The sequence below is a fragment of the Daphnia carinata genome, chromosome 3, assembly GCF_022539665.2.
Source record: "Daphnia carinata strain CSIRO-1 chromosome 3, CSIRO_AGI_Dcar_HiC_V3, whole genome shotgun sequence".
Classification (NCBI taxonomy): Eukaryota; Metazoa; Arthropoda; class Branchiopoda; order Diplostraca; family Daphniidae; genus Daphnia; species Daphnia carinata.
In genome coordinates this window covers 2,520,262-2,538,638 of record NC_081333.1, presented here as the reverse complement: position 1 = coordinate 2,538,638, position 18,377 = coordinate 2,520,262, and the positions used below count along the sequence as shown (strand labels likewise).

The window sequence follows — 18,377 nt, the reverse complement described above, 5'->3', positions numbered from 1 at the left end:
CAATTACCAGAGAGTCGGAGACGGAGGCGCCGCATCTAGCAGTGGTGTAAATAGCAAATACTATATTGACAAACGGCAACGGTGGACTACCTGACACATGCGAGCCATATGTGCAATAATTACAAAAGACAAATAAACAAGGGTAACTCAGAGAGGAAAGGGAGATGGTCAAGACCATAGGGAGAAAATTTTTACAGAACACGGCGTCATCTACCGTTTGGAAGAAGCAGCAAATAGATCGTATTGTATGTTTTTCATTTTATTTAGCCAGACTATTGATTATTTATTCATTAACTACTTTCAATCCTGTCATTGACAGAAATACCGTGAAAAAGTTGTAAAATGGTCTTCTGAAATTGGTGAAGGGCCAAAAACGTTTCCCCAGGCGTAAGATGGCGCTAATGTCAGCCAGAAAGTGTTATAAAACCTGCCCACGTTTTTTAGCATGGGTTACCTCTCCTCTTATTTGGTATAACTACTGGAATTGCAAGAGCAATTGAAACATAAGTTCCACAATATTCAAATGGATTTTCATGTAACTAAAAAAGTTTTCCCAAAAGACGCCAGGTATAATACATGTATATGTATATATCAAGGATGCCAGGTTAAAAGACATCTGCGTCGACCGTTGTAAAATAATTCAAATACTTTCTGTTTCAGATGGCAAGATCTGATCCCTCAGTTGAAATGTCCCCAGTGTCAAATGTATCAAGCTTCTAGCATATCAAATTTGGAAAAGCATATTACACTGGTAACATAATCACTGCATAACATTTATTTTAAAAACGTTACATTTGTTCAATTTATGAATAGCACTGTAAATGTAGGCCAATCTTACTAAAAAATCATTACATAAAAAAACTTAAACACCTATGTGCAGTAAGTAAAAAAAATTACATAAACTGTATGGCTTATCAAACTAATGTATTCACAACTGGGTTATCTGTAGCAGGTGCATTCACCAGAAGAGGATGTTTTGGACTATGTAAGATTGGCTTTAGAAGCAAAGTTGCTACAATGGAGGAAAGAAGGAATGCCTGAAATTCCACTTCTTTTAAAAAAAAATGATAATCAACCTGCCTATAGTCATTCAACACTACTAGACTTATGGAGATTGTGGCACCAAGAAGTTGACAGTGTTAGTCTGGAATTCAGTGTTTCAGAGCTGCTTCAGCTCATGATGGAAGCTGAAAGTTTGGAGTGGGAACCATGTGATGATGTCTTTCCTCCTGCCCAGTTAGAAGGAGATGATAACCAGTTTAATCTTGAGCTTATGTCTCAGGTTGCAAGTAAATTAAAAAATATGCAGCCGTCATTAAATTCATTTTACGAAGAAATGGACATTGAGGAAAACAACATTGAAAGGTTGGAAAGAGAAGCCAAAATAAAAAATAGTTGGCCATTCCACTTTTAATGCTTGCAGTGTTAAAAATTCACAATTTTATTATGGTGGATTCTATATTGATACTCTCATTCACCTTTATATGATTTATTCAACCTTTGTTTGGAAAGTCTTTAAACATTTTTGTCAAGCTGTTGTTTTTTCTAAGCTTTGTGTACCAATTATATTTTGATTGTACAATGACATGTAGGGCTCGGCGCCGTGTCAAATGGTTAATTTAATTTGTTGATTTTTATGTTTGAGTTGGTGACTGGGTGTCGAAAACTTTGTTTTTGGGTTGGGTAGGCTATGGGCCATTTCTTTTGTGGCCTTTAACCCACCCGGGTTTCATTTCGAATGGGTGAGGAATCAGCATTCTCTGTTCCCAGTTCTAAATCCGATTTCCGCCGCTTTCTATGCGATCCTTCTTGGCGCAGGTAAACGCCGTTAAGAGATCGGGTAAAAAAAAAAAGAAAGAAAAAATTAGCCTGCAACATGCACCGAGAAACCCGCATGCCATCAATTAAGATAACCCACAAATTCGGGTAAAAAAATGACCCGATCAACGTTTCCGAACCCGGTTGTGTTTTGCATTAGAGCAGCACCCAATTTCAAATCAATGGTGTAAATCAAAGTTTCGGAGACCGCGAAATCAAACAAAAGCATGTTATTAGTCTACGCTGCCAGCTCCCAACGTGCGAAGTCGTAAAACTATTCCTTAATCGTTTGTTTTTCATCATGCCAAGAGTGACTAGAAAGACTTCTGCACAAGAAAACGCAGTAGACGTTAGTTCATCGCCAGAAAAGGAAGATGAAAACAAAAGCAAAGGAAAAATTGCTTCTGAATGCAAGGTTTACCATCCACAATCGCAATGCATAATGATTGTTCCAGGTAATTTGGTTTGAATTCAAATGTTTCATGGAACTAATGATTTTCTTTGAAAAAGATGTCATGTTAAATGATAATAATTCAGATATTGTAATTGTCAACCTACGAAATCCAAAAACAGACTCAGGAACTCTGTATGCCTTTTCCCACCACTATACTAAAATCTATGAAATTAATCAGTTTGATGAACCCAAAAGGTATAATAGACCATAAGAGTTCTGTTGAAAAAAATTTAAACAAAATAAAAACCATTTTTCTTATTTAACTATGAAACCGTGAAAGATCGTGGTTTGTTGACAACTCAGTTCAATCAGATGGATCTTTGTTCCTCACAACCAGTATAGACCCATTATTCCTTATCCTGCCATATTTATGCAAAGTATTAAGTATAACCTTCAATTTTAAAAAGTAATAAAATGTGTTAATTGGTTTATAAGGCAAAATTCGCAAGCCCAATAGATCAACTGCTTGTTGATGATGAATATGCAGATACTAAGAAGTTAACCACATGTTGTAAAATGCAAGATCTTGAAAAGATAGCTGACTGTAAACAATCAGGAGCTTTCCAAGCCTGGAAATACAATGAGCAAAAAACCCTAAATTGGCTAGAAAAAAAGGTCTCGCGTATAAGTCAACATCTGAAAGATAGCAGCTTTAATGTAACTCATTCTACGGTTTCCGCTAACTATGTCAAAGCTGCTGCAACGAATGTCCCCGAGAGTAATATTTGTAAAATTTTTTTTTTTTTTTTTTTTCAATTCTTCATGATCTTTGTTTTCACTGTTTCAGGTTCGTTTATGCGATACGCATTTGGGTTGGTAACCGAATATCTCTCTGACGAACTGACGGTAGCTTTGGAAAAACACCTTAATCTGCCAGTAGTCCCGAAATCGGTAAAGGATGAGGAAACTAATGAGCCTCCAGCTAAACGACAAAAAATTGCTGGCATATCGAATCAAGAACCATTGGAAGATTACAGTAAAGATCAAAAACCACTTGCCAAGGTCTGTAGGAATATGGATGAAATGTTTCCATATTTTTAGTTTCAGTAAGTTTGCGTTACTCTTATATACATAGGAAAAACTTCAGGTATCGGCAAAATCAAAAGCATTAGCCAGTGCGGCAAAAGGATCAAAAAGTATAGCATCCTTTTTTGGGAAGAAATAGAGCTTGTCCTAGCTCATACGAACACCTTTTAAAAATATATGTATGTCATTTATTAGACTAATGAATTCCTATATTTCTTTTCTGTAACTTATTTTAGGGCAATTTAGGAACAACTTTTTAAATTTTCAAAAGTTAAGCACTTAATGTTATGTTGGACAGGTTGGTAAGTACCTTAAAAGTTTTAGATATAGTTTTAATTTCAACACTGTCAAACAGTGTTGGGATTCCAACAGTAGGAAATCAAATGAATTTTTGCAATACCGCCTGAATGCGGAACTTACTCATTGAAATGTCTTTTCTTGCTTGGCAATAGGAATAGCCGACAAGCATTAGGCTATAACCCAGCAATCCGTTACCAAACACCGATGGGAACTTCCAACATTTGAATACGTTCTTGAAATTCGTTAATTTACAAGAAATGATTTCGAGAAGTCTACCAAATTTTTTATTGAACCATAAGAGACTAACCCGTCCTATTTCATTAAGGCCGAACTGACTTTGCATGAAGCCTAGATTTTAATTCGATTTCTATTTTTACCATTGCAAGCTGATAATTTTGCTAAGTTTGTTTGTTGGCGTTTCGTTTGGTGAAACCGGAAGATTATGAACCCTGATTTTGAACATTCTTAAGAGACGAATACCGGCAAACTTCTTGAAGAATAGGAAGGTTAAAGCAGAGTTTAAAATGTATAACAATAGGATATAATATCCAGTTATCCACCCTGGTTGAAGAAAGTGAATTTATTAAACTTGGCAACGTACGATCGACACTCAACGCACATTGCGAAAAGTCGAAAACACTAGCTGGCTAGTGAGCTGCAGTAGTATAATTTGCCTGAATAAAGTAGTGTTGCTTATTTATTTGGCTAAATAAAGTTCTGCTGCCGATAAGTGCTTTATAACAGAACATTACTATGGCATCTAAGTTACCACCACCTCCAATCGTGAATCCCAAACGGAAAAATTTTCTTGGTCAACCAGCACCCCAAGGATATGTTGCCGGTGTTGGCAGAGGGTAAGTCTTAGAATTTAGGTTGATTCTGAAAGATCTAAACAAAATATTATTGCCCAACTCTTAGTGCTACAGGCTTCACTACACGGTCAGATATTGGTCCAGCAAGAGATGCTAATGATGTACCAGATGACCGACATCCAGCACCAGCTAAACGGAAAAAAGATGATGATGAAGATCTTGAAGAAGACCTTAATGATGCAAACTATGATGAGTTTGCAGGCTATGGAGGCTCTCTTTTCAACAAGGATCCTTATGATAAAGATGATGAAGAAGCTGATGCAGTTTATGAAGCTATTGATGAACGTATGGATGAAAAAAGAAGAGAATACAGAGAGAAGAGGTTGAAAGAAGAAATTGAAAAGTATCGTCAGGAAAGACCAAAAATTCAACAACAGTTCAGTGACCTGAAAAGAGAACTGTGTGCTGTATGTATATGTTATTTGTTTGTTGAACTCACATTATTCCTCACAATAATATTAATCTCTTTAGGTGTCAGAAGATGAGTGGAAAAACATTCCTGAAGTGGGAGACGCGAGAAACAGGAAACAGCGTTTAGCAGGACGACGTGAAAAATTCACTCCACTTCCAGATTCAGTTTTGACTCGAAACTTGGGAGGAGAATCGTCCACTTCGATTGATCCTAAGAGTGGGCTAGCATCAGCGTTCCCCGGCATGCTCACTCCGACTGGCGATTTAGATTTGCGCAAAATTGGCCAGGCCCGTAACACGTTGATGGACATTAAGCTTAATCAAGTCTCGGATTCTGTCTCGGGTCAAACAGTTGTTGATCCTAAAGGTTATCTAACGGACTTGCAATCCATGATTCCTACTTACGGGGGTGATATTAACGACATTAAAAAGGCTCGACTGCTGCTCAAGTCAGTCAGAGAAACAAACCCTAATCATCCTCCTGCATGGATTGCTTCTGCACGTCTCGAAGAAGTGACTGGTAATTTGTATTGAAAACTGTATCGACGAACGTTACGTTAATATAAATAATTATACAGGAAAGCTTCAGGCAGCTCGTAACTTGATTCTACGAGGCTGCGAAACTTGTCCACATTCAGAAGATCTATGGCTGGAAGCAGCCCGCCTTGTTCCTGTTGACACGGCAAAGAATGTGATAGCACAAGCCGTAAATCATTTAGTTAATTCAGTCAAACTTTGGATCAAAGCGTCAGAACTAGAGCAGGATATGAAAGCCAAAAAACGTGTATTTAGGTGTCGTAATCTTCTAATGTTTTACTTATTTTTGTTTGTTCTTTGTTGCATTAAAAGAACTTTTTATTTATGCAGGAAAGCGTTAGAACACATTCCTAACTCAGTTCGCTTATGGAAAGCTGCTGTTGAATTAGAAGAACCAGAAGATGCCAAAATTCTTCTTTCTCGAGCCGTTGAATGTTGCCCGACGAGTGTTGAGCTGTGGCTTGCCCTTGCTCGATTGGAGACTTATGAGAATGCCCGGAAGGTATTGAACAAAGCTCGCGAGAATATCCCAACAGATCGCCAAATCTGGATCACAGCCGCCAAACTTGAGGAGGCTCAGGGGAATAACGCGATGGTTGAGAAAATTATTGACAGATCGATCAATTCTCTGGCGGCCAACGGAGTGGAAATCAATCGAGAACACTGGCTAAAAGAAGCTGTTGATGCTGAAAAATCCGGAGCTGTACTCACTTGCCAAGCTATCATCAAGTTTGTCATTGGCACTGGAGTCGAAGACGAAGACCGTAAACATAGTTGGCTGGAAGACGCTGATAATTTCACATCTCAGGTAAATTTTTTAAATTTATATCTAGAGTTCGTCCCTTCGTTGACCGAGTCGATTTTGTGCTGATCGGTCTTCTGGGTTGAACCCAAATCGTGACTGCCTGTATTGATCCTGATCAGTGGAGGGCGTTTTTTTTAAAATTATTATTATATTTTTTGTGTTTTTTTTTAAATTTAATTTCTTTCTATTTATTGGTCTATTATGAATTTATTTCCGTTCGTTCACGTATTCATTGTGCATATACAGTATGAACTGAATGATTGATTTATCGTGTATTTGTCGACTTACAGGGCGCGTTCGAGTGTTCGCGTGCCGTTTATTCCCATGCTTTAGAAATTTTCCCTGCTAAAAAATCTATCTGGCTTCGAGCAGCCCATTTTGAGCGACAGCATGGAACAAGAGATTCTTTAGAATCATTGCTTCAACGTGCTGTAGCCCACTGTCCCCAAGCTGAAGTACTCTGGCTTATGGGTGCTAAGTCGAAGTGGTTGGCAGGTAAACATGCCTATTTACGGCTTTAAATTTAACATGGATTTAATGTGTTACGGTTTTGTAGGGGACGTTCCGGCAGCGCGTTCCATCTTGTCATTGGCTTTTCAGGCAAATCCCAACTCGGAAGAAATTTGGTTGGCTGCCGTGAAGCTTGAATCTGAAAACTGGGAATACGAGCGAGCGCGAAAGTTGTTGGCGAAAGCTCGAAACTCGGCACCTACTCCTCGTGTGCTTATGAAGTCAGCCAAACTTGAATGGCATCTTGGTGACCTGGAAGAAGCTCTGAAACAGCTTCAGACAGCCATCGAACAGTTTCCCGATTATCCAAAATTCTACATGATGCAAGGCCAGATCCACGGGTTACAACAGCATATGACCTTGGCTCGTGAAAGCTATAGCCTAGGTACTAAAAAGTGTCCCACCAGCGTTCCACTTTGGCTTTTGTTAGCCCGACTCGATGAAAGTCAGGGAAACATGACTAGGGCACGATCTGTTTTAGAGAAGGCTCGCCAGAAGAACCCGCAAAACCAACAGCTCTGGCTAGAAGCCATCCGATTGGAGTGGAAGACCGGTCTAAAGGATATTGCCTCAGCCATGATGGCGAAAGCATTGCAAGATTGTCCTACCTCCGGCCTGTTATGGGCTGAGACTATCTTCATTGTCGACCGGCCTCAACGCAAGACCAAGAGTGTCGACGCGCTTAAAAAATGTGAACATGATCCACATGTTCTGTTGGCTGTCTCTAAACTCTTCTGGACAGAAAGAAAAACGCAAAAATGCCGTGAATGGTTTAATCGAGCAGTCAAAATTGATCCAGATTTCGGAGACGCATGGGGTTATTTCTATAAGTTTGAACTGCTTCATGGGACAGCAGAAGAGCAGAATGATGTTAAAAAGCGTTGCGTTCAGGCCGAGCCAAGACACGGTGAAGTTTGGACAACTATTTCAAAAAGCCCTCAGAATTGGAGAGCAAAAACTGAAGATATTCTTCTGTTAGTAGCAGAGGCTTTGCCCATTCCTGTCTGATCCGCATCTTTGGCGTTGCTCTTCTAATAAAATATTTTACATTTTTCTGCTTAAGTAAGTCTTCTATTTTCATATAGTTTTCTTAATGTAAAAAAAAAATATTAGACGATGTTACTCAAAAGTAATTTTAGGAACGAGAAAAAAATCCGATTTTAAGCCAGACTTTTTCTATAAAAACTTGGGCTTTAAATTTTGGCTTGGAATTCGATAAAACCCTCTTTCTGTGACAAAATTAAACGGTGATTCCGAATAAAATATTGGTTATCTCAATTAAGCGGATCGTGAATGTAACAGCATAGAAGTCGTTTTATTGTAAGAATTTTGAATTTAAATAACTTCTAAACTATAAATTCAGTGGCAAGAGAAAATAGATTTTTTAATAGCCTTATTAAATTTCGTATCCAGATCCTGTTATGGCAATCCGTTTTACCCAAAAAAAAAAAATTGGCCCTTTTTTTCTTTTTTACAGCTATGGCCATCTAGCGGCCAGATTCCTATTTAATTTTCTCATTCATTCCTTCAGACATGGATTGGATATGGTTACTTGAACACTGGAATTGCAAATGCAGTACAGCTGACTTAGTTTCACATGGTCAGTTGGAGATTTCCCAGGCAAAATTTCTAGTAACCCAGCATTTGGTACCATCTTTACTATAATTTTATACAGTATCCTGCATGTCTCATTAATTAAGATTTATATCCTTTTATAGATTGTCACATCAGTGAGCAAGGTTCAGTTTAGGGACTGAGAGCCCTCAGTGACTATAACACCTAGCCCATATTCAAATTGTAGCACTTGATTGCTGCCACTGATTCTTCAAAATGCCTATCTTGTATGGAATGCTTGACAGCCAAATGGTACTCCAACGTCACATAAATATCAATTGTTTACTTTATGTACATTTATTAAAAATTTTTGAAGGAATGATTTAAACAAATGCCAAAGGTGAGACATGCTGGAAAAGCTTGATATGAATGTGTAGACGTAGTTTTGGAATTCAGAGGTGCAGCCGGCTGTTGGGTAAAACTTCATTTAAATTTTGTTTCAATTCAATATGTTTTAGTTACTATTTGTGTGATTACACAAAGGATTGCGCCATCCAGGCAATGTGGATATTCTGCCATGTACATGATAAACCGAGGATTCTTCGTCAACATGCGAGATATTACTCCCTGGTAATGCTTTTCTGCTGAGTTTGTTTAGTTTTCTAATTTTAATCGCCAATGTTGTATTAGTAAACTACTGTTGACAGAAAAGCTGATACATTGGGAAAACGGTTATGGCAAGTGCGATGAATAGATCACCATAGGTCAGTCGTCTTGCCTTCACAATTGCAATGAAGATGAATCATGGAGTCAAAAACATTAATAGGTGGTACTATTTTAAATTTTTAAATTGTTTTAATTGGTGTATCGCTAAGTGCTGAGACATGTGTAGAACATGCTGGAATTCATGTCATCCTGGAGAGGACTAAAAAAAACGAGCTTTATCCACGAAGCAGCTCATTAATCATGTCCCAAACGATTGTCTGCGTCAGCCAGCTATCTTTCAATGGCTAACAAGCATTTAATAGTTCTGAAAATTGCGGTTGGCACTCCCTAAGGCGACATTCCTTAATCCTCACCTGTCAATAGATTAGAGTGCAACCATTTCTATTCTGAACTGTCGCCTACGAAATTCTTTTTCCATAAAATCAGGTGATATGATGTTATAATGGAAATTGTTGTCAAGACTACCGAGACCAGGTACATTGTTTACCTTAACGTTTAGTGATCAAAACAACCAACTTTTGTAACCTATCTGTTTTTTATGGTGCATGGAACGTCCAACCGGAAAGCCCATGGAAGATCTCTGTGTCCAACACGAAGGGTTCTTCCAAACTTTCGTATTCAAGTTTTGGCTATGGTGATCATTTGCAACTGCATAGCCTTTTAGAAGCTCCTGCCAGGAATCTACAGGAATATGGCAGATGATGAATTTAAGTACCATGTAAGCGATATTAATAAGAACGTCTTATGCTTATCTATGTTTTATTTTCTTAATTTAGATTAATAGCAATAGTGAACCTGCGAAGGTTTCTGGTTGGGATGCGATGACGAAAAGTTATAATAATTTGAAGTACAGAATTGAATTTCCCTCCATCAGTCGCCTGTGTATTCCCGCGTATTACGGTATTAATTATTAAAAAATTGAAGTGCATATCTGGGCTCCCTTCCTTTCCGTAGCCCCGTTTCCCCTTGACTCGTAATAAGCCCGTAGGGGGTCATGCCCCTACTGTACGGTATATATAAAAATAACATATACCGAGGTTTGGAGGGCTCTGGCCGGAAAGGGGACGTGGGGGTCCGCTTAGTCCGATGATGTGTTCACGGAGGGCGACGTGGTTACCCACAAATCCGAACTAAAGGTTAATCGCTCCAGTAAAAATGTTCCAAATCTTCGGCTCTTCTTCCGGCTTCTCTTAGCCAATCACCGGGTAATCTCCCCGGTGGGTCAACAAGGCAGTGTCTCCCCCTGCCTGGGTTGACGGCAACTTTTGAAAGGGCGATTGTGCCTTTTTAAAGTTGCAAAAATAATTCTAACGTGCAGAGAATTGTCAATAAAATTTTTTTTATAAAATATTTTTTCCAAAATTTGTTCCTTTCATTGTCTGCATTCGCTGTGTTCACACATTACACTTTTTATATTTAGCTTGCTCAATTCACCTTTATTGTTTTTGCCACCTTTGATGGTAAGCATTGCTTCCGTTGGTTAATCGTTTATCTGTATCTCAATTATTATTTATTACACTCTTTGAATTCCTCAACTTAGACTCAAGGATCAACGTGTGAAAATTTTCTGAAGTAATTTTGAATTCTGAAGCATTTGTATTTTATTTTACTCGTATGGGAACCGATACCCTGACATTCAGCGTGCAACGCCGATGCTCTAGCATTGAGCCATGAGATATATTTAAATGTTTTATTATCGCATTTCATATGTTATCCTCTAGGATGTTTATGCAGTCTTTGACAACTATATGTTTATCTGTCTATTTGTTTTATAAGGACTATAGCTCTGTGGTAGAGCGTTAAGCTGCGATATTTGTTACCCTGGGTTCAAACCTCAGTTGATGTTTAAAAAATGGAGCAGAATAATTATAGAAAAGAATATTGCAACATTACATTTCAATTTTCTTCTGTGTAAGTGTAAATGTAAGTCCGTAATTGACAAGAAAAAAGCCAACTTGATGTCACATGATTCATGGCTCGTTGGTAGAGCATCGGCGCGGTATGCCAAACATCCAGGGTTCGATTCCCCATTGAGTCAAAATTGAAAGCTCAATCAAAACAAATAAGGGTCTCAGGTATGTATCAACAACCAAGGTTAATACATACATTGTGGCTACATCTGTGGAAAAAAAAGCGCACAGTAAGAATAAAGTTGAAAAGACAAGTTTTGCTTTTCTTGTTTAAAAAAAATAAATTGTATTGACTTTACTCTGCACATATAAATGATTTTGCAACTTTAAAAAGGCCCAATCGCCCTTTCAAAAGTTGCCGTCAACCCAGGCAGGGGGAGACACTGCCTTGTTGACCCACCGGGGAGATTACCCGGTGATTGGCTAAGAGAAGCCGGAAGAAGAGCTGAAGATTTGGAACATTTTTACAGGAGCGATTAACCTTTAGTTCGGATTTGTGGGTAGCCACATCGCCCTCCGTGAACACATCATCGGACTAAGCGGCACCCCACGTCCCCTTTCCGGCCAGAGCCCTCCAAACCTCGGTATATGTTGTTTTTATATATACCGTACAGTAGGGGCATGACCCCCTACGGGCTTATTACGAGTCAAGGGGAAACGGGGCTTCAGAAAAGAAGGGAGCCCAGATATGCACTTCAATTTTTTTAATATCAAATACCGTCTGGGGAATCCGAATTAAGTATAGAAATGTCATATCATCCATCCAATCAATACAATTTATTCAGTGTCTTGCCCCAACCAAGAATTTTTTCAGATCCAATGTTACTTTTAACCTATGCTGAGAAAAGAAAAAAAACACCATTAAGCATCTCAATTGTTGCTCATGTGACTTACATGACTTATAGATTCAACTTCTGGCAGAAGCTTGGGAAAGGCCATACAAATTGCAGATGAAAATCATTGTATAAGGCTCTTGAATGATAAAATAGCACCCCTAGAATGTTGCATTGTTGATAGTTGTGTTCCCAGTATGCTGAAAATCCTTTCCTATTGGATAAAATTTTTTTTTAGATTAGACATGGTTGGCAAAAGGCAGGAGAAATGCTTTGTCAGAAATTCAAAAATTTTTCAAGAAAATTCCTTTCATACCTAAAAAGTCCATGTATGATGTTCATCGCTGCAATGCCAACGAAATGAAACATCTTTAGGGCCATTTAAGTACCCAGCTTCACCAACACTCTGAGCGTAAAGGACAAGTTGTTCTTTAGCAAGGGAAGCAGAATTATTTGAGGCTTCTAGCTGTGACAGAACTATAAAGGATTGCTGTTATACAGGATTCATTCACACAAGATGGTACTTCTCATTAGACAATGTGCATACTCTATTACTTTACCTCATACCTTAATGGTAATGCACTCTCAGTGTGTTTTCAACTGTAGGCTGACTCTTCCATCCTGTAACACTTCCAGACTTGACTTGATCCCCCACTAAAATTCTGTGAATGCAAAATAATAGCATTAAAAATACTTTTTCGATAGACAGAAAACCGAAAAGTACCTAATTCATGTTTTATGTTGAACTCGTGCTATTTCTGGGTTTCCGTACCACACCCATTTTCAGCCCAAATATGGTCCCACAATTGTTCACTTCCTTCGCTGCATGGACTTATTACTAAAAATTCTTTTAGTGCAGCACTAACAGAATTTAACTTTAACACACTGTCAGGTGGTAGACTGAATAACTAAACAATAAATAATTGTTTGTTAAAATTCTATACTTATTTTGAATTCTTATTTGAAAAGTTTAGGTACCTGACTGTGCTCGCCTAATGCCAATTCATCCTCATGTTCAGTTTGGGATGTGTTTGGAAAAACCTCCTTCACTGTTTGGAAACTGTTCCATTCCAATTTGTTCTTTTCCCCTAGCTGAGCTTGTAGACTCAAAATTTGAGCTATAAAACACAAATGAATAAAAGCAAATAAATAGAATCATTACGTACTAGGCCTTACCATCCTTAGCTTTGCTGTTATCTAATATTTTGTGTTGTTCCAATAATTGGGCCTGCAGCTTCATAATTTGATCTAATAAACAATAATTAATAATTGAAAACCAATATAATAATGTTTATACTTACCATTCTTTTGTTGTATTATCTTATCCATTTTTCAATTGTTCCTCCAGCCACGCGTTATTCTCCTGGATGGAGTTATTCTCCTGGATGGAGAATAACGCGTGGCTGCTGCGCTACTGAACTAACTGCAAATGGCATCCAATGGACTGAAATTGCCTACGCCAGTAATAACGAGTCTGAGCGGTAGATGGCTACGTGTCGGAAAAAAAGAAAAAAGTGCGATTTTTTTTTCCGACATTTTTTTTTTTTTTTTTTTTTTTTATGTAAAACGGATTGCCATATGCCATAAGGTATATATTTTTTCAGAAAAATGAAAAAGTGAGTAGGCTACACCCTTCTCATTTTTCTAAACATCTGCGAAAAACCGACCTCTTTTGCAATTAGTTGGAAATCATACACAGAAGCCCGCCATGTTTACGCTTAAAAGCTAAAAAGCTTCGGAGCTAAAAATGAACGATTGTTTTTGTTTACTAACTAATGAAGGCCAAGAATAATTACAACAGTTCGCAGTTAAAATTTTTTTTCTTTTTACATTTTCAACCTGTCGCATATAAGAAAAATTATATTGTAAACTGGCAATGCTTTGTTAATTAAGCTACATCCTAACCATGTTCGACCCGTTATCATATGCAACATCTAGTAAACAAAAACAACGTTGGGCATCCAGGTTTTATTTCGTTTGGAAAAGAGCTATTTGTACCCATTTTTGTGAGAATGCTTAATCTAATTATCTAAAATATTTGAAGCTACCAAGCGATGTAACGAACGCGAACACGTCAAATTCTGCATCAAATTCCGAAACAACAGTTGCTAGCGTTTTCCGTTGAAAGCTTTAAAATATCGCTTCATAATTTTCTTTACGTGTATCGTTGCAATCAGTTATCTAGTTGAAGAGTCCTTGTACAGCCAGTGATTGTAGAGCGGCTAAAGACGCTTGGAAGCCCGCATTGTAATCACAGGCTACTTCATTTGTAATATAGTTGTTCCGATCATCTACGTAGACGTCGTTATTGTCCGGCCCGCCAACAAGAGCTCCATACAGAATCTGCGGATTGGGTGCGGTCGAACTATAGGTGCTCCAGTCACAAGGGGCAGGTCTGTTCGGACATGAACTACGTCAATCACGAAAAGAACGAAAAACGCTGTAGTTTGTATCAAACATATTGTTGAAGTCTCTTTGAAATTTGCACGTTTTCTACTTTGTTTTACATGTCAAAAATATATTTTTTTCCTTACCTGGAAGAGTGATGTGGCTTTACAGGAGGATTGACTCCGAACCCTACAACAAAGCTTCGGCCTGTGTCTCCAAGCGCGTAATGAATTTGCTTTTGCGCGAATTGGCGGTATGTTAGTGTACTGATGTTAAGTTCGGCAGCCTTTTCAGTTTGTTGCAACGTTTTGATTAGCGCATGTTTAAATCATTAGGAGTTAATCTAACAAAATTCTAGAGATAAGAACAATATTACTTGAAGACAAATGAAAGCGATATTTGATGCATGGCGCAACGACCCCCATTTGTTGATGAAAAGAAGTCCTTTCGGAGTTTTTGGCTGATTTACTTTGGAATCGCAGAACACTTTTAATGCATTCTTGTACTGGGTTTCACCCGTCAGTTTGGCCAACATAACCTGTATGCCATATTAAAAAAAAAAAAAAAAAAAAGAAGCTTTAACAGACTATCTATGATCTATGCAGTAGAAGCTTTCCCTGAACACTTGAACGTACCTGAACACCGGGGGTTTTCGAATCCCATGAAAATTCCCAAGGGTTGCTCGAAAGACTGAATTGGTTGTAAAATGCTTTGGCATCATTCAGGTAAGTAACATCGTTAGTAGCCCTATAAAGCCAACTAGCACTCCAAGTCAATTCGTCTCCAATACCACTTGATCTATAAGAAAACATCGTAGTTGTTGCATTCATACAATAAAATTGTAGATAACTTACGGATAAAACTCGGCTACTTGAGGAATTGACTGACTATACTTCCCTTGGTATTGTTTGGCGAAGGCATACAACTGCTTAGCTCTTGTCAGGCAAATAGCTGAGTAAGTGCTGTTGACCATTTTAAAAACCATTGAAGTTGCCGCCAAAGCTGCAGCTGTTTCTCCGGCTAAATCGGACCCTGTAGCGGACGTAAACGATTAATTTTTAAACCCAACTTTATGGCAACAAATTACTAGTTAAATTACCAGGATTTGTTGCGGAAATGAAGAAGGCCTGCATTAATTTAGAACATCGATTAAATCAAACTAGAAATTCAAAGAAAACCATACAAACTATTTATGGGCTACCGGTCGACTCATAGTCATTTCTTCAGGACGTCCCCAATAGTTGTGATCTAGAGTGCCATCGCCCACTTGACCATATAATTTATTGGCTGCTACGTGAGCTTTGATAAAATAATCGGTTGCCCATTTCACCATATTTTGGGCATTTGTCAACTGACCTAAATGTAGCAAAAGAAAAGTTTCAGATTCTGTTCCATTTTACATTTACGATCAACATAACCTGCAGATGAATAACCAACGGGAAAATCAACTATCGACCATGCTATGATAGTAATGGCGCTGGCTAAAGGAAATCCAAGCTTCAAATGATCTCCGGCTGTCAATAATAGCACGAATGTGCACTACTATTATACTAAAACTTGTTTACGAAAAGCAACATCCTACTGACCGTCATAGTAGCCTCCGGTGAGGTCCTCTCCGCTTTGTCCACGATCGTTTAAGGCAGAATCGTACCGATAAGGAATTGGATTATCAGCGACTGGAAGCGGACCAGATCTCTGCGCATAGTAGAAGAGGAGGGATTTCGTGATTGCTTCGCGGTAGTTATATTTGGTTGGCAATCCACTTCCCGAATTTGTAGTCATCTGTAAAATTAAAAAAAATGTCGTTTCAAGATTACCTTTAATTTCATTAGTCGTTATACCGGTCTGATAGTAGTTGTTGTCAATGGTTTAACAGTCGTGGTTAACGGCTTTACTGTTGTCAATGGCTTGGTTGTTGTTAGAGGTTTAGTGGTAGTCGTAGTTACTTGGAAAGAGCACAAAAATGTGTGAAATGTGACTTACGGTTACATCAAATTGATCAAGTATGTTGAATACCATTAGCGCAGACGTTGATGCCATTAAAAAGAACACTAGTTATAACGGGTGCGGGAGCTGTGGAAACATAATAAGCATTGAAGCCGACGCCGCTTAACGTAGCACCAGCATTCTGAATTCCATTATAGCTGACATTGCTTAGTCGATATTGCAGCGTGTTAGTCACAGTCGACGTAGCGTCCCAAACCTTATTACATTTTGAAAAATTGCTTTAGTTTTTTTTTTGTAAACATCAATGAAAAAATTTTAACCTGAATGCTTGAAAGAACCGAAGAAAATGTAACGTCCATCTTCCAACTAGTGATTGAGGTCTGAATGGGAACTTTAAGAGCGGTAGTATAACCTCCGGCCCATGATGAAGTTACGGATACGATGTTGTCACATGGTCCCCCTGTGGAACAGCGTTAATTTAAATTATTGTTATAAACTTCTTGTCCATCTAAATCCAGGACATAAGGGGTAGCAAAAATACCGTAGACAAGGTGGATGAAAAGAAAAATGTATGGTATAACGGGAAAAACGGATACAGGCATTTTCTATGAATTGCCTGATTGTTGTTTGCCAGCGCTATTTACTAAACCTTTATACTTCAAGTGATGTCCGATAACTGTACAAGTTTAAATCCTGATTTTACCATTACAACCAGGACGTTGATAAATCGAACTGCAATTGCACGCTACTTACCGGAACTATGTGCACATGTTTTCATCCCAGGTGACCCATTTGACTGTCGCAGAGCAGACGTTGCACAGCTGGCATTGCATTGTACTCGTCAAAATCGACGGAGCGTCCCAAACCTGTTCAAATAACAATTTTTTTTTTTTTTATGTTTTACTTTATACGTGGCTACAGGAGCAATAATGTACACAGTTAAGGCTTGAAAGTATAGGGAAAAAAGTTCTATCCATCTTCCAGGCTTGTGGTTAAGGTCGTAATAGGGATTTTAGATAATTGTACAAATACCTTTATTTTTATTTTGTGTTATATTATTTATCTTATCGCCAGAGCGCTCTGGTAAATAGAAATCTTGCCAATGGATAAGCGCTATAAGATGTGTCGAATACCGGAGCATACTGGCGATTTGGTACTGAACAGCCGCAACGCTATCTATAGAGCTCACCATGCAAGGTTCAAGTTATTCCGTGCAAACATTACCCCCATTAATACAAGCTTGCAAGTGTAGAACGAAGCAACAATTTGCTGAGCCAGGCTTCCACAAGCTGGTGATACCACGTTTTTTTAGAGCAGTGGATAACAAACAGCTTTGTTAGATCCCTTTTACATAAAAATTCTGGGCATCAAAACATGAAATTTTGTTTTACCAGTTGTCGAAAAAATGATTGGCGATGGGCGAATGGGATGAGAACGCGGCTGTGCTGTCTGAGAGAATGCACTGAAGATGATGGAAAAGTCAGCCAATTGACTGGGAAACTGACCAAGTGTTGCCCCTACCACCGGTACCGTAGTGTTGGAAGTCGACATTGTTGTTTCAGGTAGCTCGAATAAAACCGGGAGATCGACGAAGATGACGTAGAATAACAAAACAATGACCAAGTGGTTGAGGAATTTGAATGGAAATCAGCTAAAGGTTCTCCAACGTCGTTGACACGACGCGAGCTTTTTCTGAAATCCTAATATGTGCTTTGGCCACTATAGGAACCTTTAGCCAGCCTTTTATCAAGCTCCCTAAATTTAAAAAAATGGGATTTACCCAAGTTATGCCATTAGAAGGAAAGCGAAAGTAAAATATTACCAATTTACTTGAGACAAGTGCATCAGAGGGTAAAAAGCGCGTGATAGTTGTTTTCGAAATAGAATCTTCGGTAAGTTGGAGTAGTAATTGGTGTCATCGCAATAAATTACTGGAAAGTAAGCATTAAAAAGCAAATGACGGAATTAGAATAACTGCATCGAGGTCAGAATACCTCCATCAACCGTATATTGGGATTTGGCGGTCGTAATGGGATTTCCCGCGTTAATGCATCTGGTAGAATGACTTCGTTTTGTTCGAGCGATTTAACAAACGAGTGTTGAATGTGACAATCAACCTCTTGCTACTCCTTTAAACAATACTTGAAGGAATTCAATTTGATAGCTAGGATCTAACCTATTCAAAAAGAAAGTACGTTAAAAAGTTTCTGATTTTGGAAACAAAAGTTCGAGGGAAAAAAAGATTAATGCCTGTAAACAAAAACAACGACTTTCGCGCTTTTTTTA

At 38.4% G+C, this 18,377-nt stretch overlaps 4 protein-coding genes and 2 long non-coding RNA genes across 10 annotated transcripts in view; 3 read left to right on the top strand and 3 right to left on the bottom strand.

Moving 5' to 3' along the window:
* Positions 1-409: 409 nt before the first annotated feature.
* On the top strand, positions 410-7,795 carry LOC130693464 (pre-mRNA-processing factor 6-like). The gene is made up of 16 exons (XM_057516620.2): positions 410-567; positions 661-751; positions 814-879; positions 950-1,365; positions 2,128-2,273; positions 2,329-2,467; positions 2,553-2,649; positions 2,708-2,990; positions 3,060-3,274; positions 4,364-4,452; positions 4,517-4,877; positions 4,942-5,401; positions 5,460-5,673; positions 5,749-6,226; positions 6,514-6,718; positions 6,780-7,795. The coding sequence occupies exons 1-16, from the start codon at positions 524-526 to the stop codon at positions 7,739-7,741; spliced, it is 4,266 nt and encodes a 1,421-aa protein (XP_057372603.1). The 5' UTR covers positions 410-523; the 3' UTR covers positions 7,742-7,795.
* Positions 7,796-8,292: 497 nt separating this feature from the next.
* LOC130693473 (uncharacterized) lies at positions 8,293-9,786 on the top strand. Its single transcript, XR_009001697.2, has 6 exons — positions 8,293-8,380; positions 8,452-8,599; positions 8,664-8,762; positions 8,831-8,917; positions 8,978-9,487; positions 9,580-9,786. It is a non-coding gene; the product is annotated as an uncharacterized LOC130693473 (long non-coding RNA).
* Positions 9,787-11,262: 1,476 nt separating this feature from the next.
* On the bottom strand, positions 11,263-13,176 carry LOC130693468 (uncharacterized). 4 transcript variants are annotated; one of them, XR_009001689.1, is made up of 8 exons: positions 13,058-13,176; positions 12,933-13,004; positions 12,735-12,874; positions 12,481-12,664; positions 12,324-12,418; positions 12,073-12,233; positions 11,818-11,970; positions 11,715-11,761 (listed from the first exon to the last, which is right to left on the bottom strand). XR_009001689.1 is itself a non-coding variant. In XM_059494513.1 (6 exons), exons 1-4 carry the CDS (start codon positions 13,083-13,085, stop codon positions 12,509-12,511), a joined length of 396 nt encoding a protein of 131 aa, XP_059350496.1. In that variant the 5' UTR covers positions 13,086-13,176; the 3' UTR covers positions 11,263-11,970; positions 12,073-12,418; positions 12,481-12,508. The 4 variants fall into 4 exon arrangements, 1 of the variants encoding a protein (XP_059350496.1); XR_009001688.2 differs by having other exon boundaries at positions 11,263-11,970; positions 12,073-12,246; XR_009001687.2 differs by having other exon boundaries at positions 11,263-11,970.
* A 618-nt stretch (positions 13,177-13,794) lies between these two features.
* Positions 13,795-16,884, bottom strand: LOC130693429 (uncharacterized). Of its 2 annotated transcripts, none has more exons than XM_057516567.2 (13): positions 16,633-16,777; positions 16,412-16,551; positions 16,161-16,347; positions 15,986-16,089; positions 15,731-15,926; positions 15,563-15,658; positions 15,346-15,500; positions 15,244-15,271; positions 14,999-15,176; positions 14,780-14,942; positions 14,521-14,682; positions 14,291-14,430; positions 13,795-14,166 (listed from the first exon to the last, which is right to left on the bottom strand). In XM_057516567.2, exons 1-13 carry the CDS (start codon positions 16,691-16,693, stop codon positions 13,938-13,940), a joined length of 1,839 nt encoding a protein of 612 aa, XP_057372550.1. In that variant the 5' UTR covers positions 16,694-16,777; the 3' UTR covers positions 13,795-13,937. The 2 variants fall into 2 exon arrangements, with proteins under 2 accessions (XP_057372550.1, XP_057372552.1); XM_057516569.2 differs by lacking the exon at positions 16,633-16,777 and adding an exon at positions 16,845-16,884 and having other exon boundaries at positions 13,797-14,166.
* A 487-nt stretch (positions 16,885-17,371) lies between these two features.
* Positions 17,372-18,269, bottom strand: LOC132087858 (uncharacterized). Its single transcript, XR_009420723.1, has 3 exons — positions 18,086-18,269; positions 17,914-18,022; positions 17,372-17,846 (listed from the first exon to the last, which is right to left on the bottom strand). It is a non-coding gene; the product is annotated as an uncharacterized LOC132087858 (long non-coding RNA).
* LOC130693838 (large ribosomal subunit protein eL33-like) overlaps positions 17,950-18,377 on the top strand; it is a 55,505-nt gene continuing 55,077 nt past the window's right edge. The window contains exon 1 of the mRNA XM_059494706.1: positions 17,950-17,953. The gene's annotated coding sequence lies outside the window, so the exon portion shown is untranslated. The remainder of the gene's footprint in view (positions 17,954-18,377) is intronic.